The 13,559-nt window shown below is 45.7% G+C and overlaps 1 protein-coding gene across 1 annotated transcript in view; it reads right to left on the bottom strand.

The window, feature by feature from the left end:
- Positions 1-3,005: 3,005 nt before the first annotated feature.
- LOC141060422 (uncharacterized) overlaps positions 3,006-13,559 on the bottom strand; it is a 71,628-nt gene continuing 61,074 nt past the window's right edge. The window contains exon 8 of the mRNA XM_073556671.1: positions 3,006-3,717. Within this exon, the coding sequence (XP_073412772.1) occupies positions 3,195-3,717 (523 nt within the window). The 3' untranslated portion in view covers positions 3,006-3,194. The remainder of the gene's footprint in view (positions 3,718-13,559) is intronic.

The following is a 13,559-nucleotide window of genomic DNA, read 5'->3' as shown; positions in this document are numbered from 1 at the left end:
CCTCCATTTTGTCTGCAGACCAGGGTTGCAGTGTGGCAGGCCTAATGACAGACATGCAGCTGGCTTTGGGGTATGCCTCAATTCGACTGGCCCAGTTGTAAACCACGGAGCAATGACTGAGAAGCTGCCTACGCAGCCTCTCTGCCTGATCCGCGGTGAACTGACAGCGTGGGAAAGTATTCAGAATCTTTCCCACGCTAATCAGTTCATCTCCGGGGAGGCTGCGCTGGCAGCTTCTCTGTCCTTCCTCCGTGGTTTACAGCCGGGCCGGTCGCATTAGCAACCGCTCCCGATTGTAAACTATTTAACCCCTTCAGATGGATTGCAGTGTGGGACTTGACTGTTCGGCGGACAGGTATGGGATATTGTTCCTTTTTTATTTTGGATTTTTTTTTTTACAGGAGAACAATGGCTTCGAATAGATTGGGAGTGTAATAAAGATGGGAAAAAAATGTGTTTATTTCATTGAAAGTTTTTTTTCTTAATGTTTGCGTGTTTATTTAAACCCTTTCAGACTAATGGATTAATAATGGAGAGGTGTCTTATTGACACCTCTCCATTATTAACCACGCTTAATGTCACCTTACAATAGCAAGGTGACATTAACCCCTTATTACCCCATATGCCATCCGCTACTGGGGGGCAGATTTTTTTTAACCGGGGGGGATCCAAAAACAATGGTTCCTCTCTTGGTTATTAATATCTGCCCTCAGTCACTGGCTTGCCCTCTCTGGCAGAGAAAATTGGGCGGGGGCCCACACCAGTTTTTCCCGTGATTTAATCCTTTAATATAACACCTACAGCTCCAAAATTTTACAAACACACACTACTAACATTATTAGTGAGGGACATATATACCGGTAAATCTAACGGATATGCAATGGTTTACTGTATGTAACCATGTCTCATATCCTGTCGGGTTCTGTAATGATTTTACAGATGCCTATAATTGAATTTTAACCTATTCTACTATCTATATCTCTATGAAATATATATATATATATATATATATCTCGCTGACATATATATACCCCTATACTATGTGTATACATATATTCTATCTTTTCTATTCTAACATTTCAGTGTGATTTTACCATATAGCGCACTGAATTGCAGGCTTTTTTTTCTCGCAAGTCACACGCATGGTCCGTGTGTAATCCGGTTTTCTCTCGCCCCCATAGACTTGCATTGGCGAGTCTCGGGCGTAATACGGTGCAAATCGCAGCATGCTGTCATTTCACCCGCACGTATAATACGGGCGAGAAAAAAAACATGATGGGAGCTGCCCCATAGATTAACATTGGTCCGAGTGCTATGCAATTTTTTCTCGCATAGCACTCGTCCGTATTTATCGCTAGTTTGACTCCGGCCTTAAATCTCTATGCGATGTACTTGAACTTTATATTATCTGTGCACGCACCGTACGCAGATATTACATTTATTTCATGCACTGCATTTTTCTTTATCTTTTTAAATTCGTCATTATTTATAATTTCTCAGCACATATGTCCTTTATACATCTCGCATCACAACAGTAACACATATGCTGACCTGCCTCCGAAGCCATCAGCACAATAACAATTGGTTATTAAATTGTCAGTCAGGTTTATATAATGACACTGCTATGTTTTCATCATAACCCCTGATGAAGCCATACTCACGTGGCGAAACGTGTGCGGATGGCTGCAGGATCTCCCATCCGAGAGCATCAGGACCATTATGCAACTGACTCTCTGATCAGATTCTCTCAGATGTGGAAAAGATGGAGAAAAAAAAAAAGTCTATCTTGTGAGGCCACGGAAATCAGACCGCACTCAGATGTCATCCGAGTGCAGTCCGATATTCTCCATGGACCCACTGAAAAGCATGGTCGAATGTCAGATGAAACTTGGGCATACAATTTTTGTCCTCGGATATTGTGCACGACCCCATACCATAACATTGGTCCGGGTGCGAGACGATGTTTTGTCTGATCGCACATGGACAGCAAATACACTCGTCTACACCCGCCCTAAATCTCAAAGATTCCTTGAGGTGGTCAGTATGTAAATAGCCTCTTCAGTGAGGAATAGGCTTTGATCTCTGGTGTCACCTATTAGATGTAGTAATCCTAAGGGTATGTGCACACGTTGCGGATTCGTCTGCGGATTTTTCCGCACGGAATCTGCAGAATCCGCAGGTCAAAATGCCTGCGTTTTACCTGTGGATGTCTAGCGAATTCCTATAATGGAATAGGTGTAAAAACGCGGCGGAATCTGCACAAAGAATTGACATGCTGCGGAAAATAAAACCGCTGCGTTTCCGTGTAGAATTTTCCGCAGCATGTACACAGCGGTTTTCGTTTTCCATAGGATAACATGGTACTGTACATCCCCTGGAAAAATGCTGCGGATCCTCGGAGCCAAATCCGCAACGTGTGCACACTGCATATACCCTAAAAGTCAATATTGACCCTTTATGGGGCCTCTCCACATAGGATAAAAGCCATCCAGAGTCTCAATATGCAGACACCTGTTTCAGGGTGTTTCCCCTCCTAAGTGCAAAGCATGAGATCTGATTTGGCTAGGTGAGAGGCCTCTGACTGGGGTCTACAGGGGAACCTTTCTTCTTGAGGAGAGTGCCAAGCCGGCGTAAGGAGACTTATAAGCCATGCAAAGCTACCCGGTGAAGGGAATTTGAGGTAGTCAGATCAGCAGTACCCACAACCCCGGTGATGCACCTCTTGTATCATCCTGATGAGTCTTACAATAGTTACAAGTCATGCTTCTATATGGCTCCTCTAGACTATTTGCCGAGTGCATAAAATTGTAACGATGAGATACTTGGATCAGTGTGATGAAAAGATCATTTATAAAAACAGAAAATGTGCTAAAAAAAAAAATTCACAAAGTTGCGCATTTCTGTACAATTTACCAACCAGCTCTCTCTCTCTCTCTCTCTCAACTCCACAGATTCAATACCTTAAAAAAAATTTAAAGGATGAAGAAGGAGCCCAAATACAAAGCTTTAAGAATAAAATCCAGCATTTATTACACAAGGCTGGACATATACAGTAGGTGCGGTACCCGGATTCTATTTACTATATTTCCATCAATTCTCATGTATGGAATAAGAATGTATTCTCAATGTAATGGTTGTATTGTCTTTCACTACTTCTCAACGAAACTATTAAAGACAAAGGAAAACGTCTACATCTAAATGTGAGCCTTCTGATGTGCAGTAAGAATTGACTTTTTGTTAAAACATATTCCACATATACTACATGTAAACAGCTCCTTCCCTGTGTGAGTTCTTTGATGCCTTAGAAGGTTTATTTTCTGGAAAAAGCTCATCCCACATTCGGGGCAGGAGTACGGCTTCTCCCCTGTGTGAATTTTTTGATGCGTAACAAGATTTGATTTCTGGCTAAAATATTTCCCACATTCTGAACATAGGAACGGCCTCTCCCCTGTGTGTGTTCTTTGATGGTTCAAAAGATAATATTTGCTTGTTAAACATTTCCCACAGTCTGGACATGAAAATACTTTTGTTTTATGAGTTTTTTTGTGTTCCGTTAGGCTTGACATTTGGCCAAAATGTCTTCCACGTTCAGAAGATGTAAAAGACTTAGCTCTTGTGTGAGTTTTTTGATGTTTAACCAGAAGTGATTTGTGGGTAAAACGTGTGTCACATTGTGAACAGGAGTACGGCTTCTCCTGTCTGTGAGTTCGTTTATGTCTATCAAAGGCAGATTTCCAGGTAAAACATTTCCCACATTGTGGACATGAATAGGACTTCTCCCGTGAGTGACTTTGTGAATGACTAATAAGAGCGGATACCCACTTAAAACATTTCGCACATTCTGGACAGGAATATGGCTTCTTCTCTATGTGAGTTTTCACATGGCTGATAAGACCTGCTTTTGTGATAAAATATTTGTTGCATTCTGTACAAGTAAATGGCTTCTCCCATGTCTGAACTCTTTTCTGTTGAACGCCCCTTACGGGACTTATATTTTGTTCAACCAATTGCTGTGAATCAGGAGATAGGACGTGTGCAGAAGGATCAAGTGACCAATCTTGGATGTGAAGGGGTGATTGTGTATCTGAGATAATGGGAACCCCTTCATATATACAAGGTATGACACCATAATCATCAGCGTTAAAGTCTGAAGGCAGCCAAAGTTCCTCTGACTTCCCAGGACAATAATCTGCAAAATAAAAGTGATTTTATTGTTCTTAAAGAATCTAACAACAAACTTATATTTCTACTTTAAAACTCTTATAAAGTTTCATTTTTCAGAATACTGGTCAAATCTTTTTAAGTAAATGCACTTTTGCATAGTGAGGTCCGAGAGGACGAGCTGCATGGTAGGTCAGAGGGGAGGGGCTGCATAGTAGGTCAGAGCGGAGGGGCTGCATGGTAAGTCAGAGGGGAGGAGCTACATGGTAAGTCAGAGGGGAACAGCTGCATGGTAGGTCAAAGGGGAGGAACTTCATGGTAGGTCAAAGGTCAGGAGCTGCATGGTAGGTCAGAAGTCAGGAGCTGCATGATAGGTCAGAGGGGAGAAGCTGCATGGTAGGTCAGAGGGGATGAGCTGCATGGTAGGTCAGAGGGGATGAGCTGCATGGTAGGTCAGAGGGGATGAGCTGCATGGTAGGTCAGAGGGGAGGGGCTGCATAGTAGGTCAGAGCGGAGGGGCTGCATGGTAAGTCAGAGGGGAGGAGCTACATGGTAAGTCAGAGGGGAACAGCTGCATGGTAGGTCAAAGGGGAGGAACTTCATGGTAGGTCAAAGGTCAGGAGCTGCATGGTAGGTCAGAAGTCAGGAGCTGCATGATAGGTCAGAGGGGAGAAGCTGCATGGTAGGTCAGAGGGGATGAGCTGCATGGTAGGTCAGAGGGGATGAGCTGCATGGTAGGTCAGAGGGGAGGGAATGCATAGTAGGTCAGAGGGGAGGGAATGCATAGTAGGTCAGAGGGGAGGGGATGCATAGTAGGTCAGAGGGGAGGGACTGCACGGTTGGTCAGAGGTAAGGAGCTGCATAATAGGTCAGAGAGGAGGAGCTGCATGGTAGGTCAGAGGGGAAGAGCTGCATGGTAGGTCAGAGGGGAGGGGCTGCATAGTAGGTCAGAGCGGAGGGGCTGCATGGTAAGTCAGAGGGGAGGAGCTACATGGTAAGTCAGAGGGGAACAGCTGCATGGTAGGTCAAAGGGGAGGAACTTCATGGTAGGTCAAAGGTCAGGAGCTGCATGGTAGGTCAGAAGTCAGGAGCTGCATGATAGGTCAGAGGGGAGAAGCTGCATGGTAGGTCAGAGGGGATGAGCTGCATGGTAGGTCAGAGGGGATGAGCTGCATGGTAGGTCAGAGGGGAGGGAATGCATAGTAGGTCAGAGGGGAGGGAATGCATAGTAGGTCAGAGGGGAGGGGATGCATAGTAGGTCAGAGGGGAGGGACTGCACGGTTGGTCAGAGGTAAGGAGCTGCATAATAGGTCAGAGAGGAGGAGCTGCATGGTAGGTCAGAGGGGAAGAGCTGCATGGTAGGTCAGAATGGATGAGCTGCATGGTAGGTTAGAGGGGAGGGAATGCATGGTTAGTCAGAGGGGAGGGGATGCATAGTAGGTCAGAGGGGAGGGAATGCATAGTAGGTCAGAGGGGAGGGACTGCATGGTTGGTTAGAGGTGAGGAGCTGCATGATAGGTCAGAGAAGAGGAGCTCCATCGTAGGTCAGATACGCAGAAGGCTCAGAAGTTTTTTTATTAATATTAACAGGACTCTGTGTGATAATGTGATATTGCGTAAAACATGCCTGTCATTAAGAAAAAGGTGTCTGTGTGTGAATCTATTGAGATTCCAGGCTGGGAACAGGCTCCCTATCATAATTTGGCAACAAAATGGTCACACAGTGCTGGTTTGGTTGAAGCATGGGACAGATGTCTGAAGGACGCTGAACCGGCTGATGTGGTTGCATGCTTAGAGAAAGTGAAAGTGGAGAAAGGTAAAAAGTTGGGCGCTGTTGGTAGGCGCGGATGGATATTGTTGTCTGCATATAGAAAACAGCATAAGGAAAGAATATGTATGTTATCAAAAGTACAGGAATTGGAAAAACAGTTGTGTGAGGCCCAGAAAGCATTGGTTATTGCACAATGTCAGAATAAGATATTAATGGACAGATGTGATGGATATCAGCATGTTGCAGAAAAGGCTGCCGTACGTGTAGCAGAGTATAAGAACAGAAGGAGGAAAGGCAAGGGGAATAAAAAGAAAGTAGCTTTGGCCATAGCCAAAGCAGGGAGAGAGTGGAACCCGGATCAGTGGGATGGTGATGTGTGGAATTCAAGTGACTCCGAAAACATCACCGATCCCGAGTCTGAACATTTCCATGGAAAGAGAGAAATTGCTCTTCCTCTCACCCCAGTGAAAGTTCATCCTATATATCGGAGACGGATTGTAGAGACAGCGACAGGTAAACGGAATGAGAATGCGGTAGAGGATTACAGTCAGCAGGAGCTTAATGACCTTCATGATCGCTTTTCTCAAAGGTCAAATGAATCCCTGGTAGCTTGGGCAGTCAGATTATGGGAGATGGGGGCTCATGAAGTACAGGTAGACGCTGTGGATGGCCCAAAATTTGTCCAGCTCAGTCATGAGCCTGTAGTGAAGGAGGCATTCCGTACCTTGATAATCCAGCCACCACATGTGGTGTGTAGTATGCTTGATGTTGTGGCTATGGCATTGCGGCATAAATACCCATCTGAGGCGGACTGGCCGCCCAATGAAAAACCATGGTTTACGTTAAAAGATTGTGCTCAGAGGTTGAAGGAGGAGGTAATGAAGGATGCTATTTCAGCAAACACCTATAATGATTATATGCAATTGGTGTAAGTGTATCTGTTAGAAATCGTATCATTAGACATGCCCCTCCAGCTTATAAACACGTCATGGTGACGTTTATGGTAAATCAGACTGGGAAAACAATTGCTAATACATTGGAGGCAATTCGAGGGTTAAGGGATCTGGGAGACTGGGGTCCCAAACAAAAAGGTAATTTTCCCGCTGAATAGCAGCATTACAGTGACAAAAGTCATTACAATCCTAGACCCCGTATTACCCAGAAATATGTTTAGGGCCTTAATAAAGGATGGCGTCCACAGGGATAGAATAGATGGGATTGGTGCTGGAGAGATGTGGAAACTGTATCAAAAGAGAGGAATTAATAAAAAGCCGGATATTTCACATAATAGAGAGGTTACAGTAACAGATTCTGAATCTCCACAGCAGGGGCGAGACAGGGCACGGGGAGAGAGACGGGACACGGGGAGAGAGACGGGACACGGGGAGAGAGACGGGACACGGGGAGAGAGACGGGACACGGGGAGAGAGACGGGACACGGGGAGAGAGACGGGACACGGGGAGAGAGACGGGACAAGGGGAGAGAGACGGGACACGGGGAGAGAGACGGGACACGGGGAGAGAGACGGGACACGGGGAGAGAGACGGGACACGGGGAGAGAGACGGGACACGGGGAGAGAGACGGGACAAGGGGAGAGAGACGGGACACGGGGAGAGAGACGGGACACGGGGAGAGAGACGGGACACGGGGAGAGAGACGGGACACGGGGAGAGAGACGGGACACGGGGAGAGAGACGGGACACGGGGAGAGAGACGGGACACGGGGAGAGAGACGGGACAAGGGGAGAGAGACGGGACAAGGGGAGAGAGACGGGACAAGGGGAGAAAGACGGGACACGGGGAGAAAGACGGGACACGGGGAGAGAGACGGGACACGGGGAGAGAGAGGGCCCACTCCATCTCCATCAGAGCCCACAGCACCGGGGATTGAGGATCTTTATGCTGAAATGAAATCCTTGATACAGGAATCCAAAGCCCATATGAAGAGGTCATCATTTGAGCCTTCCAAGATGTTATCATCTAAAATGGAGGATCAAGGGGGGGGGGGGGAGAAGATAAGAGTTATTGACTTGCTGGCCACACTCCACAAATGGATAGACGCCCCCTTGTAGATTTGGTGATTAACTGAACAATAAAAACAGCCAACATGATAAAGCTTTGGTAGATACAAGGGTGGAGGGCGGAGGCCAGTTTGATTTATGTAAATCCAAAACAATTCAGTGGACACAAGATTAGACCGGTGTGCTTGTGCCTACTACTACTGATTGGGACCATCCTGTGTGTCGAGAAAGTTGTGGTAAGATATCTGGCCAACTGTATAAAGAAGTAAAGTGACTGTGCTTAATGTTGATGCTTATTGTGCTTCAGGTACACTGGAAAGACTCTTCAACTTATTAGAAGAGGAACCTTCCAAAATATCAGTCGCTGAATCCAGTTCAAAGACTGACACCACTGAGGGACTGCCCGGATTGACTCAGTGGGCACACCAGAAATATGGAGAAATAGCTGCTTACCAATGGGCACAGACCAGAGGGTTGCCCATCAGGTTAGATTTGATAAAGGATTTGGATCCTCACATCCTATCAAAGATGGTGTAAAAATCTGGGGGACAAAGGTCTTCCAGAACCTGCTAAAGTAATTGTTCGTGGAGCAGATAATATGCTGATAGTTATGAAACCCGAGCAAAAGAAGTGGGAACATGTCCCGACTGACAGGTGTTATCTCAGAGGATAATATATATATATTCTTCCCTTTAGATCAGTATCTGGAAATGGTGCATCGTTGCAGCCACAGGTCCTTTCAACTTCTGCCACTACCCAAGAGATCTTCAGATGAAAAACTGAGAGACCAACCATGGAAAAGAGAGCTTTATGGAAAACCAAAGAGAATCTATGGATTTACTTGGCTTAGCTGATGAACACTGGTCATTTTGGTGTGACAAAGACTACTACTGCTACCAATATATTAGAAACTTGTCTGGTGGCGGTACCAACCCCTTTACAGTTATGGAAAAAGCTGATAGGGGTATCTACACAAGATGAAGACTTAGAAGAAGAAGATGTGCCTCAAAACGTCATATACAATAGCAATTTTTGCTAAAATTTGTGCATGCATTGCTTTGTGCTGTTGTATACAGTGTACACTTATATGGTACCTTGTATAAATAATGTTTGGCTCAAAATAGCCAAGGGTGGATTGTAGTGCAAATATAAAAATGGCTATTTTGAGTCCATATATTGAAATATACAGAAAGCATTCAGACCAGGACAGAGCTGCATTTCTAGTCAAACAGGTACAGACAAGATAATGGTTACTGTGACAATCTTGAGAACTGTTGTTTCACAAACAGTACTATGTTTATCTATGTTTGCTGTTTGTCATTGTAAAATATTAAGGTTTATTTAACCTCTGTCTGTGTTGGTTTTATCTAAATCCATGTGGCTTTTATATTCTAAGGGTTTACGACCTATTGTCTGATGATTTCATGATATCTCAGTTTTATCCAAACTTGATTGCTGGCCACTTGAGGGTAGGGTTGAAACTACCGTAGTGTTAGGCCTGTTTCACACATCGGTTTTTTTTCTGTCAGTCCAAATCCGCCAAAATAGCAGAAACCGGATCCGCAGGCGGACTGACAGGAACGTGTGCCAGCGGATCGGTGGATGTATGGATCCGCCGATCTTGCAAATTTAAAGGAACCGTGCCTGGTTAAAAAAAAAAAAAAATACCGGTGATGTAGTGTTCTCCATGTCGCTGCCGAGATATCGCGGGAGCCGGGGTGGAAGTAATGGCGAGGCTGAGATCTCACGGGAGCCGGGACCAGGGGACATGAGCAGGTGTGATGGATCGCGGGAGGGATAACCTGGGGATTATCGCGGGATGTTAGCGCCAACCATCGCGCGATGTGGGGAGCAGACATTGCGGGAAGTGAGCGGTCATTATCGCGGGATGTGTGGAGCGATTGCGCGATGTGAGTAACAATCATCGCGCGATGTGGGGAGCAGGGATGCCATCATCGCGGGAAGTGTGGAGCTGCGGTGACCATGGATGAGAGAGAGAGATTTTTCTACCGGCAGCCAGACAGAATTGGGGGTTAAATCACTACACGGCGGATCCGCAGCCCGAAAAAACGTTGCAGGGTCCATCCGGTCATGTCAGCGGACGCCGGACGACCATCAGTCAAAATCCGCCAATAATGCTAGTCAATGGGGAAAAAAACGGATCCGCCAAAAAATGACGGATCCGTTTTTTCTCCAAAACGGCGGATTTTGACTGATGGTCAAAAACGGATGTGTGAAACAGGCCAAACACATAAGTGTAATTTACGATATAAGGCCAGAGAAACATGACTAAAGGGGCCTTTACACATAGCGATATCGCTAACAATATCGCTAAAGCGTCACCGATTTTGTGACGCAGCAGCGATATCGCTACATGTGATACTCACCACCGACCAGCTCCCCCGCTGGTTATCGCTGATCGCGCAAGAACGTCCTGGGCCGTTTCTCGACAGGCGCTTCCTGCTGGCGCCGACGAGCGACGCGTGGACGCGGGCGGAGGGCGTCATCATCGCCGCGTCTGACAGGTAAGTAACGACCGCTGCTGCGTCGCTGGTGAGCTCTGCCTGTGTGGCAGCTCACTAGCGACCATTTAGCGATGCACCAGCGATCCTGACCGGGTCGTATCGTGGTCGGGATCACTGATGCATCGCTAAATGTAACGGGGCCTTAAGACAGAAGCAAAACTGGATACCTGTACACATGTACAGTGTTGATACCTGCATAAGTGGGGACGCCCATGCAGTGTAATGAATCTTCCAGGGGTCTCTGTCTTGGCGCTGCTTCTCTGATATTCCAGACGGATGATGTTTAACCCCTTCCTGACATGAGACGTACTATCCCGTCCATGGGACCCGGGCCCCTATGCCCATGGACGGGATAGTACGTCTACCGCGATCAGCGGCGCCCACGTGGTGAGCGCCGCTGATCGCAGCCGGGTGTCAGCTGATTATCACAGCTGACACCCGGCACAATGTGTCAGGGGCGGACACGGACCGCCCCCCGACACGTTAACCCCTTGCACACCGCGATCAAACATGATCGCGGTGTACCGGGGGTTAAAGGGAAGCATCGGCAGGGAGGGGGCTCCCTCCTTGCTTCCCTGAGCCCCCCACGGCAGCGCAATGTGCAGCGCTGCTGCGGGGGGCTCCTTTCCTGCAGGCCCCCGAATCCAAGATGGCGACGGGGGCCTTCGTGGGCCTGCAGGAAGCTGGCTTCCTCAGTGCCTGCAAAGCGCAGGCATGAGGAAGCCTTCTGCAGTGCCTGTGACAGATTGCTGATCTGTCACAGTGATCTGTGATGTGACAGATCAGCGATCTGTCACAGGACAGTGATGTCCCACCTGGGACTATTTAATAAAGTAAAAAAAAAATAAAAAAAAAATGTTAAAATAAATTAAAAAAAAAAATCACCAAATAAATTAGAAAAAAAAAAAAAATATTCCCCCAAATAAATCCATTTTTTAGAAATAAAAAAAACCAAAACAATAAAAGTACACATATTAGGTATCGCCGCGACCGTAACGACCCGCCCTATAAAACTGTCCCATTAGTTAACCCCTTTAGCGAACCCCTTAAAAAATAAAAAACGAAGCAAAAAATAATGATTTATTATCATACCGCCAAACAAAAAGTGTAATAACGCGCGATCAAAAAGACACATATAAATATCCATGGTACCGCTGAAAACGTCATCTTGTCCCGCAAAAAACGAGCCGCCACACAGCATCATCAGCGAAAAAATAAAAAAGTTATAGCTTGCAGAATAAAGTGATGCAAAAATAATTATTTTTTATATAAAATAGTTTTCATTGCATAAAACCGACAAAACATAAAAAAACGACCTAAATAAGGTATCTCTGTAACCGTACTGACCCGAAGAATAAAACCGCTTTATCAATTTTACCACACGCGGAACAGTGTGAACGCACCCCCCAAAAGAAATTCATGAAACGCTGGTTTTTGTTCATTCTGCGTCCCAAAAATCGGAATAAAAAGTGATCAAAAAATGTCACGTGCCCGAAAATGGTACCAATAAAAACGTCAACTCGTCCCGCAAAAAATAAGACCTCACATGACTCGGTGGGTCAAAATATGGAAAAATTAGAGCTGTCAATATGTGGTGATGCAAAAACTATTTTTACAATAAAAAGCGTCTTTTAGCGTGTGACAGCTGCCAAACATAAAAACCGCCATAAATAGTAAATCAAACCCCCCGTTATCACCCCCTTAGTTAGGGAAAAATAATAAAATTAAAAAAATGTATTTATTTCCATTTTTCCATTAGGGCTAGGGTTAGGGTAGGGTTAGGGTTATGGCTAGGGTTAGGGCTGAGATTAGGGTTAGGGGTGTGTTGGGGTTCGGGTTGGAGTTAGAATTGGGGGTTTCCACTGTTTGGGCACATCAGGGGCTCTCCAAATGCAACATGGCGTCTGATCTCAATTCCAGCCAATTCTGAGTTGAAAAAGTCAAATGGTGCTCCTTCCCTTCCAAGCTCTGCCATGCGCCCAAACAGTGTTTTACCCCCACATGTAGGGTATCAGCCTACTCAGGTCAAATTGCAAAACAATTTTTGGGGTCCAATTTCTCCTGTTACCCTTAGGAAAATAAAAAATTGGGGGCAAAAATATCATTTTTGTGGAAAAAAATGATTTTTTTATTTTCACGTCCGAGCGTTATAAACTTCTGTGAAGCACTTGGGGGTTCAAAGTGCTCACCACACATCTAGATAAGTTCCGTGGGGGGCCTAGTGTCCAAAATGGGGTCACTTGTGGGGAGTTTCAATAGTTTAGGTACATCAGGGGCTCTCCAAACGCACATGACACCCGCAGACCATTCCATCAAAGTCTGCATTCCAAAATGTCACTGCTTCCCTTCCGAGCCCCGACGTGTGTCCAAACAGTAGTTTTCTCCCACATATGGGGTGTCAGCGTACTCATGACAAATTGGACAACAACTTTTGGAGTCCAATTTCTCCTGTTACCCTTGGGAAAATGAAAAAATTGGGGACTAATTGATCATGTTTGTGGAAAAAATACGATTTTTTTTTATTTTCATGCCCGGGCGTTATAAACTTCTGTGAAGCACTGGGGGGTTCAAAGTGCTCACCACACATCTACATAAGTTCCTTGGGGGGTCTAGTTTACAAAATGGTGTCATTTGTGGGGGGTTTCCACTGTTTAGGTACATCAGGGGTTTTCCAATCGCGACATGGTGTCCGATCTCAATTCCAGCCAAAAACGTCAAATGGCGCTGCTTCCCTTCCGAGCTCTGCCATGCGCTCAAATAGTGGTTTACCCCCACATGTGTGGTATCAGCGTACTCAGGACAAATTGCACAATAACTTTTAGGGTCCTGTTACCCTTGGAAAAATAAGAATTGAGGGTGAAAAGATCATTTTTGTGGAAAAAATATGATTTTTTAATTGTACGGCTTTATGTTATAAACTTCTGTGAAGCCCTTGGGGGTTCAAAGTTCTCACCACACATCTAGAATAGTTCCTTAGGGGGTCTAGTTTCCAAAATGGTGTCATTTGTGGGGGGTTTCCACTGTTTTGGTACATCAGGGGTTTTCCAATCGCGACATGATGTCCGATCTCAATTCCAGC

This window comes from Dendrobates tinctorius, unplaced genomic scaffold (genome assembly GCF_039654945.1).
Source record: "Dendrobates tinctorius isolate UK_male_01 unplaced genomic scaffold, ASM3965494v1 ptg000237l, whole genome shotgun sequence".
Classification (NCBI taxonomy): Eukaryota; Metazoa; Chordata; class Amphibia; order Anura; family Dendrobatidae; genus Dendrobates; species Dendrobates tinctorius.
The sequence above is the reverse complement of the archived record's forward strand: the minus strand, read 5'-3'. Positions and strand labels throughout refer to the sequence as shown.